Below are 20832 nucleotides of genomic sequence, written 5' to 3' on the forward strand. Positions count from 1 at the left end.
GACTATTGTACTGAGATATAACCCTAGATAATAATTTTGTATCAAAAAGTCATCACGAATCTAATGTCAGTATGAAATGAACCATAACTGCAAATCTATTATGATTACTAATTAGGGGTGAGTATGTTAATACTGTATACTGAGAATGATTTTCTAATTCCTGTAGCAGAACTACAACTTCATATGAAGTAAAAAATTAATTAGATTCATTTTACACGATCTGTTAATTCAATAATGGTTAAAGCAACAATAACAACAGAACAAAATGTCCAATTTGATTTCAATAGATCACGCAGTTATCTTAAATTTGTTTCGCTAGATTTTTCTAACTCTTCTAGATTCCTATTTTTGTTATTGTTGATATTCTGCTTTAATAAATATGGTTAAACAATTATCGATCTATCAAAAGTGCAAAAAATCGTCTTACTAGTAAAAGAGAATATGTTACAAAATCACAGATATGAAAAATGACTAAAGCTATGTAAATATATTCAACATTGGTATTATTTACTTGTATATATATACCCAAGGTGTTGATACTATTAAATAAATTAATTTAAAATTTCATTTAGTTGAAAAGGTAGTAATTCAATTAACATATTTTTCTTGTGAAATATCAAAGATATGTTATCTACTGTGGACAGTGATATCTAGGGAATTGTCCACGTTCTTAACAATAACTATCACAGCTAAACATACGCCATGAAATATTTGAAATAGTACAACACCTTGCATTTATATCCACATTTTGTACTCGCAAAATAGAAGTTGTTAAATAAACTAATGCATGCTAAATATTGTACATTCTGTATGGTTAAAATTAAACTAGATTATACTGCATATATATAACATAGCTTGAATAGTATCATAAATATATGAAAAGTCCATAATAAGTTTTAACATATAACTCTAACTTCATAATTAAAAATAAACCAACAAAGTATATTTGTTGATAAAATGAAGTCATTTAAATAAAATAAAAATATTCCAAATATAAATACATTTCTTAAGATTAAGTACAATAAACTCAAAATTATCACATATAGCAAACGTAACTTGCAAATAATTCAGTTATAAATTGTAAAATAATGAAGGAAATGTAATATTATTATTAACGCATCTATCCATAATTATTTAGTTAGTTCTAATTGTAAAATAACTAGTAAAAATAAATAGTAATTAAAATATATGATAATTAGACAAACTACTTATTTCCGAAAATTATATATTAAATCCACATATTAAAATCATCATAAAAATATCAAAATTATCTAATACCATAATATATAATTATTCATACTTCATAAAATAATTATAAATAATTAAAATTTTATATTTTAAACTACACATCTATCAACTAGACAGATAGATAACTTTAGCTTAGTTGGTTTGAGGACAGATGGTGCTAATGTTACCACTGTACTGACATTTGATGGAAATCGTAATACATTTGACAGTGACATATATTCTTTAGCTTAAATGTTCTGCCTTTCTCTTAAATATCACAAAATTGGATAGTGTATTAAAAGTGTGGATAAAAAATACAAGTTTTAACCATATGGATGAAAATTATACCAGAATCCAAACTATAGAAAAGAAAACTATAAAGGCAAAAAAAGAGTCATAGCTAGAAAAAAATTCTTCACTTCATTATCATTATTCATTCTTCATTATGATGTATAAACAAAGCTAATATATTGCTGTGTTAAAAAATAGTTAAAAGCTATATATATTATTTCATAAATAAAATTATTTATAAATAAATAATAATAAAAATATTTTCTTTATTTGTAAATAAAAATAAGACGTAAATATTTAATAAACATCACCTTGTATGTTGATATATATTAAAACTTTTACAGTCTTGCGAATAATATCAGCTATTAACAATATATTACATTTCCGCCATTATAAATGACAGTGCAGTATATAGTCAATTATGGTGCAAACCTCCTATGGGTTTGTTTAAAGCTTTTCTGTATTCTTTTGATTTAAGTAATATAATTAAAATATTTGAAGCCTTGAAGATGTGGCTTGAACTCTAGCAACTAATAGGTTATACCATGCCAAACCCTTCCGTCCCTTCACTTATTGCAAGCAGCAGAGCCTTTTCGAATTGTTCATAGGAATCATAGTCTGGTAAACAGAGCTGATTAAAGCTGAAAAATAAAACAGTAATGTACAAGTATATAGTTATAATAATTCAATTTCTGTAATATACAAATAGAAAAAATCCAGTGTATTAAATATTTTTAATTAATAATAATATAGTTTCTGTATACGAGAAAAGATTGAAAAGTGATATACATATGTGTAAAACATAAAGGTAAACAAACCGTGTAATTAAACTCTACAATTTCATATTTATTTATTAATATGGTAACCATTAAAGATAATACAGTTGAATAAACTTAAAAGTGTCAAAACATACGTTTTATCTTTCACAAATCTTAAGAGAAATAAAAATAAGTCTTATGATTAACTTACCAAGTATGAGCAGTAGGTAAATTTCCGAAAGTCGGTGCCGCTGTTATCTGAAACCTGGGCGTCAACTCAGAGAAACCTCCAGCAGGTAATTGGGAACATCCGGTAACAAACTGTAGAAGCCTGGCTAATTCTTCTTGTGTGAAATTACCCACAGCTGCCCAAAACCAGCCCACTACTCGTCTAAACTCCACTGAATCGCCATTGAGGACGTGGTGCGCTCTGAGATCAGCTGCGCTATACTGTCCTGTGCCGCACAACAGCAACTGGAAGGCCCGTAAGGAAATCAGATATGTTTTTAAAGAGAAAATCACATCTTATAATCTATATATCAGTGTAATTGTAGTTGTTTTATTCATATAGACAAGACCACGCACATACCAAGCAACGTCCTATGCCGTATACGTACGTCGAATATAAATGCCATTATTGAGCCAAAAGTATGACTGTGAAGAATTTTAACGCCCGTTAAATTTTGGTCCTCGTTAGCCCTTTAACTTTTTACGTGATTTGAGAAAAGATTAAAGTTTAAATTTAACTTGACGAAAAAGAAAACTGTAAAACATGAAAGCATGCTTTATCACATGGACTTATTCCTGGGCAGGAAGGATGGAAGTTTCATTCTGAGTAATTATCAAAAAAAATTAAATGAAAATAACTAAAGTGTTAACTAAACTCACATGCATATGACAAAAAATAATATATTATTTTTTTCAATGTGAAATAATTGAATGAAATAATGAAAAACAATCCAATGTGAAATAAAATTCTGTGTTTATGTTATATATGCATTCAGAACACTACTTACTTCCAACTCATTTTCGTCAAATATGCTGAGGAGGTTGTCTGGTATTAATTCATTGAGTCCTTTCAAAAAGGCCTCAAGTTCCTCTTTTACTTTGGTGGCTAACTTGTACTGAGCTAAGGCGTCCAAGTATTGGAGTTTGGTGGTGTCAGTTACCTTTATCTGTACACCATTGGGAATTAACTCAACCTAAAAATATTTAGAATCCATATTTCATTTACTTCATATCATTACATGCAACAAAATAGTAAGTATTGAATAAATATATTCCATAAGAGCAAAGACTTTCAGCAGAGCTAGTGCCATATGACAAATATAATACTTTTTGTGTAAATATAAAACAAGACTTAAGAAAATAATCTATGCTTTGAATGACATAGAAAAGGGATAAAAGGGTGTTAAATGAATTAAAAGATATCTCTATATACTAATAATTCCTTCTCTCTCTAGAAGGCTGGATACTCAGATCATATAAATAAGTAACACATATGATTCTGCTTACAAGAAACTACAAGATATTCAATAAATATTTTATAAATATCAACGTTTCATTTTCCTATGTATTATAAGATTTCCTTAAGGTATTAAAAAAAGCATTACTATTTTTAGGTTTGATTTGCTTTAACTTTTGGTAATACATTTAATTTTTAACAATAAACAAAATATTACATTAAATATCGATATTAGCGTATCAATTAAAAAAATTCTCATCTGCAATAATTCGTGTAAAAGATTTCCAAAATTTTGTTTAAATTAGCATTCATTATCTAACTCCGATAGTTTGAATTTTATTTCACCTTATTTAAGACACTGCTTTACATATTGTTGATTGATTCATATCATACGAGATTGAGAATTGAAAAAGTGTTATAAATGTTTGGTATTAAAAAGTTTTATTTTAATAGAAAAAAGTTACATACCGTCTTTACTAGTTGACCTGTATCATCATATTCTTCTTCAACAAAATACAGTTCTGTTTCAATATCATCTATGTTGTTGTCTAGCAAGTATTTTATTTTAGACAAGTATAAATCTGGGTCATCTTGCTCGAAATACTATAATGATTAAACCATATTAACATTTTTCTCTTCATTTACCAGCTATCATACCTTATAATGAACCCTAAGTCCTATAACTTGGGCTAGAAATGATCTCGTAAATCTAGCCCTTACTAACTGTCGGTATGATCCACCCAATGCACTTTCATATAAACATTTTCCGACAACTGTAATACAATACAATAATTAAAATAACCATTTCGGTAAAAATACGACCTAACCTTTTCCAGCGAACTCGTAATGTCTGAGTTTTAAGTGGGCAGGTCTGTTTGGGTTAGGATGAACTAATGATTGCTGGCCCTCGTGGAAAGTGCTGAAGAGGCCATGACGAGCATCAAACAATTGTGCGCAAATTAGTTCGAACCATTCGCGTCTTAATCCACCCCAATCAATACCTGAAAATGGGGATAATCTTACCTTATATATCAAGTGATAGTTGTATGCTATAATCTAATTAATTTAACAAAAACAAACACATATAAGGATCAGTGCATTAAATACATATTCAATATTAAAATAATAATCAAAAGATCCTTTTTGGTTTATTATTTGAAATTAATATATTTATATTGTTTTGGATGTTATTAGTGAAATTGACTTCAGCTACACTTACAAACTATTGAAATCAAAACAAATTCTTCATAAACGTAGAGAGTAATTTTCTTTAGTAATTAAATTAAATTTTTGTAAAAAGTAATTAAATTTTTGAATAAATGAACATCGACAATCAGTTCAAAAGATTTGAATTGGGATTCTAAATAATGCTTTAAAAAACCTTTTGAATAGCAATCTAAGGTACTTAGAGAGTGTAGCTTAAAATCCAAAAGAATGTGAGAACTTTTGTAACATCATCAGCAGCATATTGATTAATCTCTAGATAGTATTCGACATATATCTTCCAAATATGTCTGCTCTGTCAAATATTATGATAATCTAACATTTGATCTAAGTAACAATGATAACATTTCCATCTTTTTCATGTTATTCTCCAAATTTCACCAGTACTGAAGATGGGTGGTTTATCTCATAGCCTTATAGATTTGCTATTCATTGGTTTTCAAGGCGTTGTTTATGATTCCAAATTACTTTTATATCCGCTTTCAAATTTGTAATCTACTTATTCAAAAGATTGAATTTTGTAAGCAAAAATATTTCCCATTGTATAGAAGTATGTAATCAACAGTATCTGTAGGAAGATAAAGCTTATATTTCTACATCTAGTATTACTTCACCTTATATGATAAGACAGACAAGATAATTGAAAGGTCCCCGGCCTGACACATCAAAGGCGCTACTAGAATTAAATCCATATGTTTTTTACTTAACCCTAACACTCAAAAGATGCTTGTATAAATTTGACAGCTATAGGCAGGAAAATCAATCATCAAGGATTGGTATGCTAAGCACCGAAGACGGTGAACGCAGTGGACGCCCAAAAGAGGTTGACTACCTTGAAAATGGAAGGACCATCAACAGCGACTATTACATAGCCTTATTGGGCCGTTTGAAGGACGAAATAGCCGATGCACCGTGTCAAAAATTTCCTGTTCTCAGATCTCAAAAGAATGCTCGCTGGGAAGAAATTTTCGTCGAATGAAGAGAATCGCAGAAACTGAGGCCTATTTTGAAGCAAAGGACAAATCGTACTACAAAAATGGTATCGAAAAGTTGAAGGGTCGCTATAATCAGTGTATCACCATTGAAGGGAATTATGTTGAATAAAAAATGTGTTTTACTATAGTAGGCCGGGGACTTTTCAACTGACCTGTTACACTGAGTAAGAAATTTAGGATGTATATAAGTTAGTAGATAACCCGAAACGTGAAATATTTATTAAGTACTTATGTAATATAATACAAATTAATAACTTAAAATATAGAGCTCAAACTCACCCTGTTCCCCTTGAAATGTGATCTCGAAATTCTTACACCAATCAGAAACTGAAAAGTTCTTTGTCGCTTTTATACTACTCTCCAGCAACTTCTCTCTGGTCACCCTCATAGCTAATTTTTCGTGATAATGCTTCTGATGGTATTTCCGTACTTCATGATAGAAAAAATCCTGTTTATCCTTAAACGTTTCTGAGCCGCCCATATTTTTTAGAAGAAACTGAGCGAAAGTGGCTGCTATGACATTCTTTTCTTTCGAAATCAGTTCGACTTTCGGCTGACAACCATCGTCGATTATAAAGGAATCACCACTATCATTCAACTTCAAAGTTTCAGATTGGAATATAAACTGAAACAAAAATATCGATTCAACGATAACAAAACTTGAATGGTTCTATTGGTTGTTACAGCATAAGAAACATAAATATTATACATATTTTCAGCTGTCTGACTTGTATTTTCAGCTTTACTGTATAGTGAAACTGTAAAATATAGCGTATTTTCTCTTTGTTCTTGTCCAACTCTGACGTGAATTCAAATCAAACAAAGTCAACGATTAAAAACTATGAATTTCGTATGAAAAAATTAATAAGTTTTCGTAATAAAAGAAATGGCGATACCATTTAATGTAAACCTGACATTTACAGAGCGAAGTACAATTTATTATGATGTAAGCCATCTTTGAGAAGTAATGGATTTATTTTTACTAGACCTAATATATAGCCGAGTAGCTAAATCAAACTACATTAGCTTTTTAAGGAAAAATTATTACTATGTTTGTTAACGAATCAAAATAAAACTCAAAATCAAAAATATTTCACTTAGTATTTGAGCTACTTTGACTTATTTACCTACCTTTGTTGAAGGGCATAACCTAAACGTAAATAGCCTCTTTGGTATAAACTTTAATATCAATTCCTTAATGATGAGCTGCTTGGGGGACACGTAGCACATGACTTTCTTTGGTTTCTGAACGCGTTCTCCCTTGATACCGATCAGCTTGGCGTCGTAACAGATGTTGTGGTTCTTCGTGGCGACGTTCTTCTGAACCAAGGTTGAATCGATACCTGTTGAAAATGTTTATTTAGGTTGGTTCATTGTCAAATAGGAGTGAATTATTTACTATTTAAAACGATTATATCAAAATCTCCGTTATGTAGCTCGGTTCCGTTGTATTTTATTGTGGCGTGATAACAACCCTCTCTTAAGAACTTCAACTGTACGCTGACTCTGTGACTTGCCCAATCGTAATCTAAGCTGGTGGAGTGTCGGTCCTCTTCGAGGTCCAATATATTCTCGCGCGAATTTAAACCAAGTGGAACTATGTGAACCGAATAACCCTAAAACAAATACAATTTTCTTGATCAAAATTGATAAGAGCAAATAAGCTTTATAAAATATGCAAAATAATGGGGAAAAACATTTTTATGTGATTGCATGAATTTTGATCAGCGGTACCTTTGTTAAAAATGCGAAGTATAAATGTGAGCTCTTAAGCATTCTAACCTAGAACCTTCTCTATATAGAATAACCATTTTCCATTTAGAATTATTGCATTTTTCAGAATATCCAATATATTATACTAATTCATTACATATTATATTCATTCATTAGTTATTCACTCGAGTAAAACTTTCTGAATCTGGGATTATGATTCAATGCTGATTATTTCCAAAACAGGGTGATGAGAGTGGAAACATCCAAAGCTATATATATATATATATATATATATATATATATATATATATATATATATATATATATATATATATATATATATATATATATATATATAATTAATATACGATAATTGTAGGAAATCGTATTCTAGAGTATCAATAGATGACAAGGAAAGGTTTATGAAATGTGGAAAATTATATAGTATTTCAAGTTAAATATAAAAAGAAACCAACTTAAATGTTTTTATGAGTTTTAGAAGAAGGTAAAAATACGCAAAATAATGCGGAAATGCATTTTTAGGTGGTTGCATGAATTTTGATCAGCGATACCTTTGCTAAGTATAAATGTATGTTAACCTACAACCTTCTCTACATAGAATAACAGTTTTCCATATAGTATTATTTCAGTTTTTAGGGTACATAATATATTATACTAACCATGGAACATTAAACATTATCAGCATATTTTACTTTTGTAGTTTGATATGAAAAAATATGCCGCTGAAGTCCATTAAATACTTTTAAAAACTCATTTTGATACTGCCCTGTCATATACCAATTGTCGATTTTAATTTCAAATATTTAAATGTGGTGATTTTGAAGATGATGAAGTATTGGAAGACCAAAAAGTTAGAAAACAATGAATTTTAAGACTTATTGGAAGAAAACTTAATTTAAACTATCAAGTAGTTTTCCAACAGCAAATCAGTTGATGATTAAACAGTTTCGAAGTGTTAACATGCGATGGGAAAGATCCAAATGGAGTGAAAATGACAAAATGACCAATCGAAACTGCTACTGCATATGTCTAGAAACGTTAATTGAACAATTTGAATGACGTATTGTTGTTTTAACAGTAGCGAATAAAGGGCGCAAAGAGTTTTGAAACATACACTTTGTAATGTAATGTTCAATAGCTTTTTTTATACCCTTTTAATAAGAATTTAGCTCTTGATAACTATAAAACAGAAACGTAGGGCCTATCTTTAATCTATGGTTATGAATCCACATATATACTTTGCTTAATTATTATGAAACAGCATTTGATAAAAATCTTGCAATGCACCTATTTTTGTAACATGCAATAATATGTTTAAAATAATAAAACAAATTATTATATTATATAACAAATAATTCACTGGGAATGTTCATTATAAATAGCCGTTAAATAAGTTGGTATTTTCGATCATAGCATCTTTTTCAATCAACAGATACTAGATAGATAATATCCCAGTGATGCGGCGATCTACACACATTACATTGTAAAACATGTTAGCATGAATTCTATTATTGCCACTGATACTGAAGACAATAAAATAAAAATATTACAGTACACACAAATACTTAATTGTACACCCAATTTCATAATTAAAAACGGAAATCTTCTGGATATTGTAGTTTTAGAAGATTCACTAGATTCTAACAAAATCAAGAAAAGCACGATAGTCCTCAGGGGGTCCTCCAAGCTGAAGTATTGAGGATACGGGTGTGACAATCCCGAGGCCCTAGTCTTTTAAGCGGTATTCTTGGCTTGGGCATTGAAGATACCTCCGAGATTAGTACATTCTAGAATCCAGCTTTAAAATCATCGAAATTCAGAAATAATGGAAAAAGAAAGAATGAAGAGAGCCGAAATGATAAAGTAAAGCAAATACTTATTAGTGGAAAGCCAGCAAAATAATCATTTTTACTTTATGTTTATATAACTCAAGCAAGCTACATAAAATAAGATATTTAGATGTCTTACCTCGGTTGGTTTGCTGTCCAGATCATATTTACATATATTCCCATACTCGTCTCTGGGTTCGATGTACATTAAATGAGCAACGCTAGCTGTGCACACCACAGTGCTGCAATGACGAATGACCACAGTTCTTTGAGCGAATGCTGGTCCAGCAACAAAATACGTCGAGAAAGGGCTTCCCGCTACATGTTGATTGCTCACCATAACTGAAATCCTAAATAAAGAAAAAAATTGGCTTAACACTTATCAATATGGGATATTACTTTTCGAATATAGTAAAGCCTAATAACATGAATATATAACAATATAAGAAGCCTAATAATATAACATATGTTCGTCGAACATTAGTCCTTTGGATTATTCATTTAAAATTAATTATCATTTTAACTAGTCTTCTCATAATACTCTCTAATAATTTTCTGAGTCGGAAGGAAAGAATCTAGTAAAGAAATAGTGGGCTTACAATTTTTTCAGCATGCATTTTCTTCTATAAAATACCAATTAATCATAGATAGAAATAAATATTGAAATTAAATTTATTTTCTTTGGTTTAAAAAGTAGTTATTTTTAGTAAAAAATATGTAATATATATATATTATTTTATACACATCTGCTGGCTTATTGACAGAAAACTTAAGCTTAGATATTAAAAGAGAGATAAAATATGAGTAGTATTATTAACAAATCCTTCCTGTAATAAAATAAATCACTTTAAACATATCAAATGTTCGTCACATGTGCATCAACATATGCGCGAAATTGCCTGTCATTACTTCAACACGTTTAACGTGTTTTTTTTTTTAATTCCCAGTTTTTATTTGGAAAACCGCCTTTTTATAAAATTTGTTAAAATTTATTTTCACTATTTCAGATTGATTACTCAAATAATAAGACAATGTTGAACGTATATATACCAATAACACAAACAATATAGTATTATAGTAAACCTATGCTATATTTTTCCTACACTAAATGAACAAAAGTAGTTCCAACAAAAAATATATAAACATTTCAATTTAATCTCGTCAAATGCTTTTTGTTGTGATTGGTACTTCTATTTAATACAATTTAATTAAAATAATTGCGTGAACGTAGAGTGGTGGCTTGAAAGGGTCAGCCACTTTCAGTTAAACGTAATAAACTCGAAAAACGTTTGAGCATTAGAGAAAAAAAGATAATATTACGTTTAGAATTAATTTTAGACCAAGAACATTAAAACAATTTAAATAACAATTTAAATATGTTAAAAGCGTACACATTTAGATATCATGGGAATATTTAATTTGGTTTATTATATTATATAAAATATTATATATAATATAGGATAACATATATTTATTTATTTATGTACAGGGGATGGATGAAATAATATGAACATCTGATATATACTCAATATTTATTTATTAATAATATGTTTCCAACAGAACATTGTTCCATTCATGCGTATAAGCGTATTATCAATTTGGAATACAGCTGCAATATACCACTCATAGTAAGAACTCTATCATTGTGGATGTCGAGATATTCATTTGGCAGTGATATAAATGATAGGACCAGCTGTGATTTACTATAATAAGAAGGCAGTCTGGATTGTAGGTTTCCTTTGAGGTTCTCCACACATTGTAATGTAAACCCTCCATAAAGCAAATGATGATTCATCGGACCATACCATTCTTCATTCTTCCAATCGTCTAGTGTCTAGGTTTTATGATCATTGCCCATTTTTTCACAGTTTAGCGTTGGCTGCCATTATATAGGGTTTCGCAATTGCAGGCCTCCCATGAAATGTTAACTTTGTGGAGTTCCAGCATCATTCTGTGCTTGTTGAAATAGTACTACTCAAGTGAGTTTTAAGTTCTTCCGTCAATTTTACCGCGGTAGTTTTATATTGTCTGACCACATTTTTTTTATGTTCGTTGATGATGTATTACCATGTTTCGTGTGTTACTGCGATGGATACTGTCGCTCATAAAATCTTCACCCGAAGCATGAGAGATACACATCTTTCGAAAAGTGTGGAAATGTTAATTTTGAAGTTTGATTTTTCCAAAATTCCTTTACATTGGGATAGTAAGAATAAAAGGCAACTATTAAAAATTGAAAGTAGGAAAGCAAACCGAAACGCCTTGAATACATAATTTTTAACAATATTTTAGGGTCTCCTTTTCAAACTATGGTTAGCTGGATTTGAACTACTGTTTAATGTTGACTTTGAAGCTAGATTTTCGACAGAAAGCTTATCGCCTAGAGACTAACCAAAATACGGACCATTTTAGAATACCTGTTTCTTATCAGACAAGAGAACCGCCCCGGTTGTTAATTTAATTTTTAAACTAAATGATATAACAGTTCAATTGAAAAATTTCCGGCCTGACCATAGATGGCGCTACTAAAATTAAATCCATATGTATATTTAATAGTTAGTCCTAACTATTAAAAGATGCGTGTATAAATTTGACAGCTGTGGGATAATTAGTTTGTGAATTATAGAATTTTGAGTGAAGCAATTTTTGTTATTGCGAAAAAAATTAATAAAATGGAATTTCGCGTGTTGATAAAATATTGCTTTTTGAAGGAAAAAAATACAGTTCAAGCAAAAAAGTTGGCTTGATGCCGAGTTTCCAGACACTACCCCAGGAAAATCAACCATCAAGGATTGGTATGCTAAGTTTAGACGTGGTGAAATGAGCACCGAAGACGGTGAACACATTGGACGCCGAAGAGGTTGTTACCGACGAAAACATTTTAAAAAATCCACAAAATGATTTTGAATGGCCGTAAATTGAAATTGAATGAAATAGCAGGCACTGTGTACATCATATAATTCACGAATATTTGGGTATGAGAAAGCTCTGTGCAAAGTGGGTGCCGCGCGAGCTCACTTTTGACCAAAAACAATGACGAGTTGATGATTCGGAGCAGTGTTTGAAGATGATCAAGCGTAATAAACCCGAGTTTTTGCGTCGATATGTGACAATGGATGAAACATGGCTCCATCATTTCACTTCGAACTCTAATTGACAGTCATCCGAGTGAACTGCACACGATGAACCCGCTCCAAAGCGTGGGAAAACGCAACAGTCGGCTGGCAAGGTTATGGCGTCTGTATTTTGGGATGCGCACGGAATAATTTTCATTGACTACCTTGAAAAAGGAAGGACCATCAACAGCGACTATTACATAGCCTTATTGGGCCGTTTGAAGGACGAAATAGCCGATGCACCGTGTCAAAAATTTCCTGTTCTCAGATCTCAAAAGAATGCTCGCTGGGAAGAAATTTTCGTCGAATGAAGAGAATCGCCGAAACTGAGGCCTATTTTGAAGCAAAGGACAAATCGTACTACAAAAATGGTATCGAAAAGTTGGAGGGTTGCTATAATCAGTGTATTACCCTTGAAGGGAATTATTATGTTGAATAAAAAAAAACTAATTTTACCAAAAAAATGTGTTTTACTATGGTAGGCCGGGGACTTTTCAATTGATCTGTTATATCTAATTATTTAAAATTTTTCCCTATTCAAATTCATAAAATTATATTGTAATATATGTGACTCAGTTTTTTTTAATATTGCGAAACGATGTAAAAAGTAATAATTCCACCCGATCCAATAAAATCGACGTAAAACCGTAACAATATTTCGAAACTTTTCATGCGCTTGTAAGTATCGTTCCATATTCCATCGTTGAAAATTGTTCTGTGAATTTTCTACCGAATATCTGACGGTTATAACGGTCGAGAGCACAATATCCGAAGTGCAAATGACCGAAAATCGATCACTCTAAACACATTAATGCTCTCGGATCAAAAGCCATTTCAAACTTTGTTCCTATCGACATGTTGGATGAGTTAACCACTTTATACAGTATACGAGGAATATCAAGGACTAATCTATAAAAAATGTTAATTGTATGAAAATCAGCTATCTGAAAATGTAATCTGACGAAATATAATGAAAAGTATCTTAAATATAAAAATTAAGATATAGTCTATCCGAAGTTGCTGTAAACATACCTCATCAACATATTTATTGTATTGTCTGCCGCAATTTGTAAATTCGTTTTAAAATCAGACAATATTTTCCTTCTCATTTAATTCTAGTTAAAATGAAATATAATGCTGTCTGATACGTTCGAACACGTAAAAGAATCAGCCTGTCAAAGTCGTCCGTCTGTCAAACGTATGAAAAATTCTTCAAAACAATATTGATAAAAGGTTATAAACCGGCACACGTTGTCTTAATGCTTTGCTTGTATCAAATCAAAATCAGCTTAATGTTAGGAGTATCAGAGATCAAATATATGTAATGTATAAAATCAGTGAGTAGTTTTTTCAATATAAACATAATTTAATACAATTATTTCAGAGGAAACTGTTCGTTTGAAAAGTATCGAAGAGGTCTAATGGAACTTCCAGGCATAAGCTTTTAAAAGAATATAATTTTTAAAAGCATATAATAAAATTAAGGACGACTTATTATTTCAATTTGTGTATTTAGATGAGACATGGATATTTCAGAATGGGACCAATATACCCAAGTCACTCACGGCAAGATGTTAATAAAAATGGTGTTAAGACAACTATAGTTGATAGAAAAAGGTAAATGTTAGATTAACAGTTAATTAGGTTTTATTAGTTATAACATTTATTAATAATTCATTGCAGATATATTGTGCTTCATGCTGGAAACAGGAAATGTTAATAGCACCAGACACATTGAAGAAGAAATTGAGATAAGATGGACTCGTGAACAAACGTCCGAGAGATTGGAAATGAACAGCTCAGTTATTCACTTGAGTGAAACTATCTGAATATGGAATTATGATTCAATGCTGATTGTTTCCAAGACAGGGTGATGAAGTGGAAACATCTAAAGGTATGTATATAATTAGTATACGATGATTGTAGGAAATCCTATTCTAGAGTGTGGAAGATTTATGTCCATTGGATATATGTGTAATTGTTCAGAATATACATGAGTATTTGGTTAAAATGTGCGAGGAGAGAAAAAATACCAACTGTTTCGCAGATATGGCAAATGCAGTACGGAGAATGCAGTGATTAGTTTTATCAAGAATGGTGTACACAAGTAGTAACTGAAGAAGAAGAAAATGACAAATGCACAAAGAAGAAAATGATCTGACAAGGATCAGGTCAACTTATACGGATATACGGCCGTCCGCAATGGCATACAGCTAGCAACAGCAATATTGAAATATTTGAGAGCAAAGTATTAAGGAACATGCTCAATATTTCTTAAAGCATGAGAAATATGTGCATGTATCTAGATATCAATATGAGAATAGTGAAGCAGTAAATAAGTCAGCATAGCATACAATATTAGAGAAGACTTGCATACAAAGGAGATGGCATTGGCGTAGAGGGGAGTAGAGGGACAAGAGGACAAGAGCACGCGTGACCTAAGAAAGAAGAAATGTGACACCTCCACCTTCGCAATACAAATTTACATAGAGAGATTGGACAACAAACAAACAGAAACACAGATTGCTGTGGAAAAGAGTAGAGAAGAAAAAAAAATAGATTTTGGAACTATCCACTGAGAACGACTATCGAGTATTTAGTAATTGACTACTTTTTACTGTCGACTGTTTCACTCAACCACATTTAGTCGCTATTTTCGGCTCGACTGATTTGACTACTTCGAAGGGGACGCTCAAATCTCAAAGGCACGTACAAAGATTTCACATATTTCTGTGAGCTGTGACGGAAAATCGGAAGTCGTTCAGTGCAAAAGCCATTTGCTTTTTAAGCATAAACTACAGCATATAAGACTCCGTAGAAATATTGTAGACAACTGCTTCTATGGTGTAATGGTTAAACCGTTTAGCTAGCAAATGGAGATCGCGGATTCGATTCCCGGCGGGGACAATAACTTTTTGTTGTTTAGTTAGAACATTTGTCAAATCGCCTAGGCTAAGTAGCGGACCCCGGGGCCTGAAGCGCCCCTTAAATTCAATCATTGTTTCTTTATTCCTATTTTTCCTTATATGGGCTGCACCTTTACTTGGTCTACCCATTGTAATATTAAATAAAATAACTGTGAAATTTATTGAGTAAATATCAAACACTAAAAAAATAAAAATAAAATATTTTTAACAAAAATTTAACCGACTTCAAAAAATTACTAAGGAACTCACCAAAAATTAAAAAATAATCAAACTTAGAATTTTAACACAAAAAAAAACATATCCAACAGCAGAAACTTATTTGTATACTCAATAATATTAACGCTTACCTATATTGGCCGGCTAGTCGGACGGTAAATTTCACTTTCGCTACATTTGCACTATTTGGATCGGTTGACGATCCTAACTCAGTTATAACATTTAACTGGAAAGTAAAGAAAAAACATTAAAAAAGTTTAGAAATTACACAAAAACCTTTATTAAAAATAAAATAAAATACAATCACCAAACTAAAGTAGTAAATTCTAAAAATTGTGGTGGTAGTTATGATCAAGTCAAACTTTCAAGTATTATTGAAGGGTTATAGGTATAAGCAAAAGGTCGATTTTCTATTTTTATTTCCATCAAAAAATGTGCTTTTCTGCGTTATCCGGGACTGTTTCAAAAAATATTTATTTCATCATTATTCTACAACTTTATTACAGAATTATTTCCGCCAGATCAAAATTTTTAGTTTTCAATAGGATTTAGTTGGTGTATCATGGGCTGTGAGAATCGTTGGTGAATCCATCATCATCAACGGAGAGTACTAGATGGTGATAACTGTGATATGTGAACGATTTATTGTCAAAGTATTTATGTCAAAGCGTCAAACAGCGGATGCCAATATGTTATCTTTCGCAGGGGTAACATGGATTAGCTACCAAGCATCATAACTCCGTCTACAGTTGAACTAAACTAGGGATGCAGAAAAATATCGATATATTTTTAACTGATATATAGATATTTAAAAAAAATTATAAAACAGGACACTTAGATGGCGCTACTAGAATTAAATCCATATCTTTTTTAGTTGGCCATAACCCTCAAAAGATGCGTGTATAAATTAGACAGCTGTCGGATTATTTGGTATTGTAAAGCAACTTGTTGAATTTGGCGTGTTGATAAAATATTTCTTTTTGAAGGGATAATATACAGTTGAAGTAAGAACTTGGCTTAATTCCGAGTTTCTGGACACTGCCGCAGGAAAATTAACCATCAAGGATTGGTATGCTAAGCTTAGACGTGGTGAAATGAGCACCGAAGACGGTGAACGCAGTGGACGCCCAAATGAGGTTGTTGCCGACGAAGACAAAAAAAATCACAAAATGATTTTGAATTACCGTAAATTGAAATTGAATGAAATACCAGACACTCTAAAGATATTAGCTGAACATGTACATCATATCTTTCATGAATATTTGAGTATGAGAAAGCTCTGTGCAAACTGGGTGCCACGCGAGCTAACTTTTGACCAAAAACAATGACGAGTTGATGATTCGGAACAGTGTTTGAAGATGATCAAGCGTAATAAACCAGGGTTTTTGCGTCGATATGTGACAATGGATGAAACATGGCTCCATCATTTCACTCCGAAGTCCAATCAACAGTCACCTGAGTGGACTGCACACGATGAACCCGCCCCAAAGCGAGGGAAAACGTAACAGTCGGCTGGTAAGGTTATGGCGTCTGTATTTTGGAATGCGCATGGGATTGACAACCTTGAAAAAGTCGCATTTGAAGGAAAATAAAGTGCTGCTACACCAAGACAATGCACCGTGTCACAAGCCAGTGAAAACGATGGCAAAAATCCATGAATTGGGCTTCGAATTACATCCCCAACCACCGTATTCTCCAGATATGGCCCCCAGCGACTATTTGCTGTTCTCAGATTTCAAAAGAATGCTCGCTGGGAAGAAACTTTCGTCGAATGAAGAGGAAATCGCCGAAACTAAGGACTATTTTGAAGCAGAGGATAAACCGTACTACAAAAATGGTATCGAAAAGTTGGACGGCCGTTATAATCGGTGTATCACCCTTGAAGGGAACTATGTTGAATAAAAAAACTAATTTTGCCAAAGAAATGTGTTTTACTATGGTAGGCCAGGGACTTTTCAATTGACCTGTTATTTCTTAAACATTATAAAATTGATACCTAATTTTAAAGGTTTAGTGTATTTTGGTATTTAATTTTAAATGTTTGCATATATTATATAATATCAGTTATTGCAAAAAAATATTTTCTTCCTCCAATACATCGATATTTTTTTTTAAATATACCGAAATATCGATATTTTTCTCGGTGGCCGACACCCCTAAACTTTACTCGTATCTGTGCCACCGTGAGAAGGTATTTGATGATGTTATGTTCTGTAGATAAAAAGCCTTAAATAAAACATAATTTTTTTGTTAACATCTCACACACAGTTATTGTCCATTTCAATATCGATCCGCCCTTATTCAAAAACCTCGACTTTATCAAATTCGACAACGATTTCGAGATATTGCCATAAATGCTCTGTATCGACGGAACGGAATAAACTTGGACGAATAAATAACTACTATTTTGTCTATTTTAAATAAATTCCATAATATACGGCATGAACTTACAGAATATACTTTTATTTCAAACATTTAAAGAGAAAATATATATCTTCAATTCGAAATCTAGCCAAGAGAGTGTGCAGTAATAGGATTAGATTTAAAGCACTTGTATTTCCTGCTTAAAATGATTTATGAGATTTTTGCGCCATTCTCGATGCAAATAAAGTTTTTTTTTTGAATGGAGCATATTTTTTACAATGACAATAATCTTAGCTCTAGGTTTAATAATTCCATAAAACCATCACTCATATTTATGTTGGTAAAATATAACACTGTATATATGGTAATACGTATATAAAAGTTGAACAACACGAATAACAAAATATTCGTGACTGTTATTCGTTAATGTAAGAATTTTTAAGTTCTATCAGCATATTTTGATTTTACTAAAGAAAACAACAATTAAAAACATTTTTTTTCATAGTGTGGATTAAAGTCCTAATAAATAAGAACCTATTTTTATATATTACCAATTTTGTTATCGACCAATTACCGCAGTATATGAAAACATTCACTTTTGAAAACATAAATTACTTCCATAAAGTCCTTCCATTTACCACTTATTCCATTCACACATAATCTGATTAATACGATTAAAATGCACCTTCATTCTCATTAAGTTACCCCAAAAATAAATTCTTTGGTAGAACAAAAGATGTGTATTTTTTTCGAAATTAATAAAAAGAAGTAGACCAAATAATATAAACATCTGACATAATATTTATTTATAACTAAGATGTTGAGCCACCATTTATTTTTAAAACTGCAATTTTTCGCGCAATAAATTCATAAAGTCTCTGAATAGTTTCCAATGTATTATCCTATTCTTGAGCCAAAACCTCCGCCAACTGCTAACACTCCCCATAATGGTTAACATAATTAAGATCTGGCGATTATGCTGGTCAGGGAAGATGTTTTATGATTATCTGATGCTCTTCAAACCAAGACTGAACCTTTTTGGCTGTGTGTATGCAGGCATTATTATGTTGGAATATGGGAGTATTTGGAAACACTGTGTCAGGGATTTATGATCGCTGTACCACTTCTTTCGCAGCTTAGCGCTGGCTTCCGTTATAAAGGGTTTCGCAATCGCAACCCTTCCATAAACGTTAGCTCTGTGGAGCTCCCGCAGTACTGTTTTTATCGAAACTGTATTACTAAAATGATTATTGAATTCTGCCTGTTACTTTTGCCATGGTAGTTTTATATTGTCTGGCCACAGCCTGTTTAATGTTCGTCAGTCTCCGTCAGTTAATTTTGGGTTTCAACCACTATTCCTCTTCGTCAATGATATTTCACCATGTTATGTCGTCATCACCGTGAAGAATATCGCTTGTGAAACGTTACATAATTCAGCTGTTTTCGTCAGGGACACTCGAGCACCAACGATTTGCCGCCTATTTCGCTCAATCGCTTGAAATATAATTTACAAAACTTGGCATGTAAATTGAGCAATATATACGTGTAGTATTATTTACGCGAAAGCAGTGTCATCAACATGCATTAAGATATACTATATTGCTTGGTGTTCGTATTATTTTGTCTATCCCCTGTACATAAAAGATCCAATTCAAATTAATCATTAAATCATTAAATTTTTTACACAAAAAACAGTATTACTTTGTAGTTTTTTCAATAGCAAAATATTTTTAAAAATTCGACAATTAGTGAACCTATCTGATCAACATCAGACGATATTAAAACGCCGATAAGTTACTTTTGATTATAGTAATTGTGTCCCATTTTAAAATTAACATAATTTAATGAAATTCTTGAATTATTAAAATCCTTATTTAACTTACCTTTCTTGTGCCCCCAGAAATATCTACAACAAAATTATCAGTATCACAGATTGGATAAGGCTGTCCATTACGTTGATAAAAATTTACAATAAAGCACACTGTCTGACCAACTGGATGTGGCAGATGCCATTGAAAATTGATCTGTAAAGAAATAAAACATTAACACAACATTAAAAATTCCCTCGTCCTCGATGAACTCACCTTACAGTTGGAGGGATGGAGATATTTTCCCGTGACATACTGTAGCAAAGTGTGTTTGGCCTCTGGAGCTAATGATGGCTGTGTCATTGCTGCTAAAGTTACTAGTCCAGCGACTGAAAATGAAACTACAAGCATGCCACCTAGAAAGAATAAACTGACTGATCAGAATCATAATATTGAAAAAATATTTTTATTTCTTTAATGCTTGCATATATTTTGATCAGCGATATATATCGGTGAAAAAGCGGAATATCTATGTAAATAATTATTAAACAACATAACCTAACCTAAGCGAAACTTGGAAAACTCAAAAGTGCATTCTCGGCATACATTACTCTTGTTGTTTTATTTGAACAAATGTGCTGCCTAAATTTCTTAAAAACTTTTAGAAAATTATGGTCATGCTGCGTCGTCATATACCAATTGTTGGTTTTGGTTTCAATGATTTGAAAGTGACGATTTTGATGTCAGATACAAAGAAAAACGGCTACCAAACCTATTCGACAAGTTATTCGGTTCATTTCCTACTTGACAAAAAAGAGTTTTCCGTGGTGAGGTGATTAAATGACTGATGATTAAAAGTCAATTTACTATGAAAATTC

The 20832-nt window shown here is 31.6% G+C and overlaps 1 protein-coding gene across 4 annotated transcripts in view; it reads right to left on the reverse strand.

The window, feature by feature from the left end:
- Nucleotides 1-1984: 1984 nt before the first annotated feature.
- The window catches only part of LOC143190507 (apoptosis-resistant E3 ubiquitin protein ligase 1), an 84604-nt gene continuing 65756 nt past the window's right edge, over nt 1985-20832 (reverse strand). For all 4 annotated transcript variants that reach the window (XM_076394830.1, XM_076394831.1, XM_076394833.1 and 1 more), the window contains 13 exons: nt 20231-20370; nt 20030-20170; nt 15914-16008; nt 9663-9873; nt 7360-7576; nt 7092-7303; nt 6240-6585; nt 4569-4742; nt 4399-4514; nt 4210-4344; nt 3293-3478; nt 2488-2750; nt 1985-2159 (listed from right to left, as the gene is read on the reverse strand). In XM_076394830.1, the coding sequence (XP_076250945.1) occupies nt 2057-2159; nt 2488-2750; nt 3293-3478; nt 4210-4344; nt 4399-4514; nt 4569-4742; nt 6240-6585; nt 7092-7303; nt 7360-7576; nt 9663-9873; nt 15914-16008; nt 20030-20170; nt 20231-20370 (2339 nt within the window). In that variant the 3' untranslated portion in view covers nt 1985-2056. The remainder of the gene's footprint in view (nt 2160-2487; nt 2751-3292; nt 3479-4209; nt 4345-4398; nt 4515-4568; nt 4743-6239; nt 6586-7091; nt 7304-7359; nt 7577-9662; nt 9874-15913; nt 16009-20029; nt 20171-20230; nt 20371-20832) is intronic.

This window comes from Rhynchophorus ferrugineus, unplaced genomic scaffold (assembly GCF_030347505.1).
Source record: "Rhynchophorus ferrugineus isolate W39M unplaced genomic scaffold, kcgeb_rfMv2 rfM2, whole genome shotgun sequence".
Lineage (NCBI taxonomy): Eukaryota > Metazoa > Arthropoda > Insecta > Coleoptera > Curculionidae > Rhynchophorus > Rhynchophorus ferrugineus.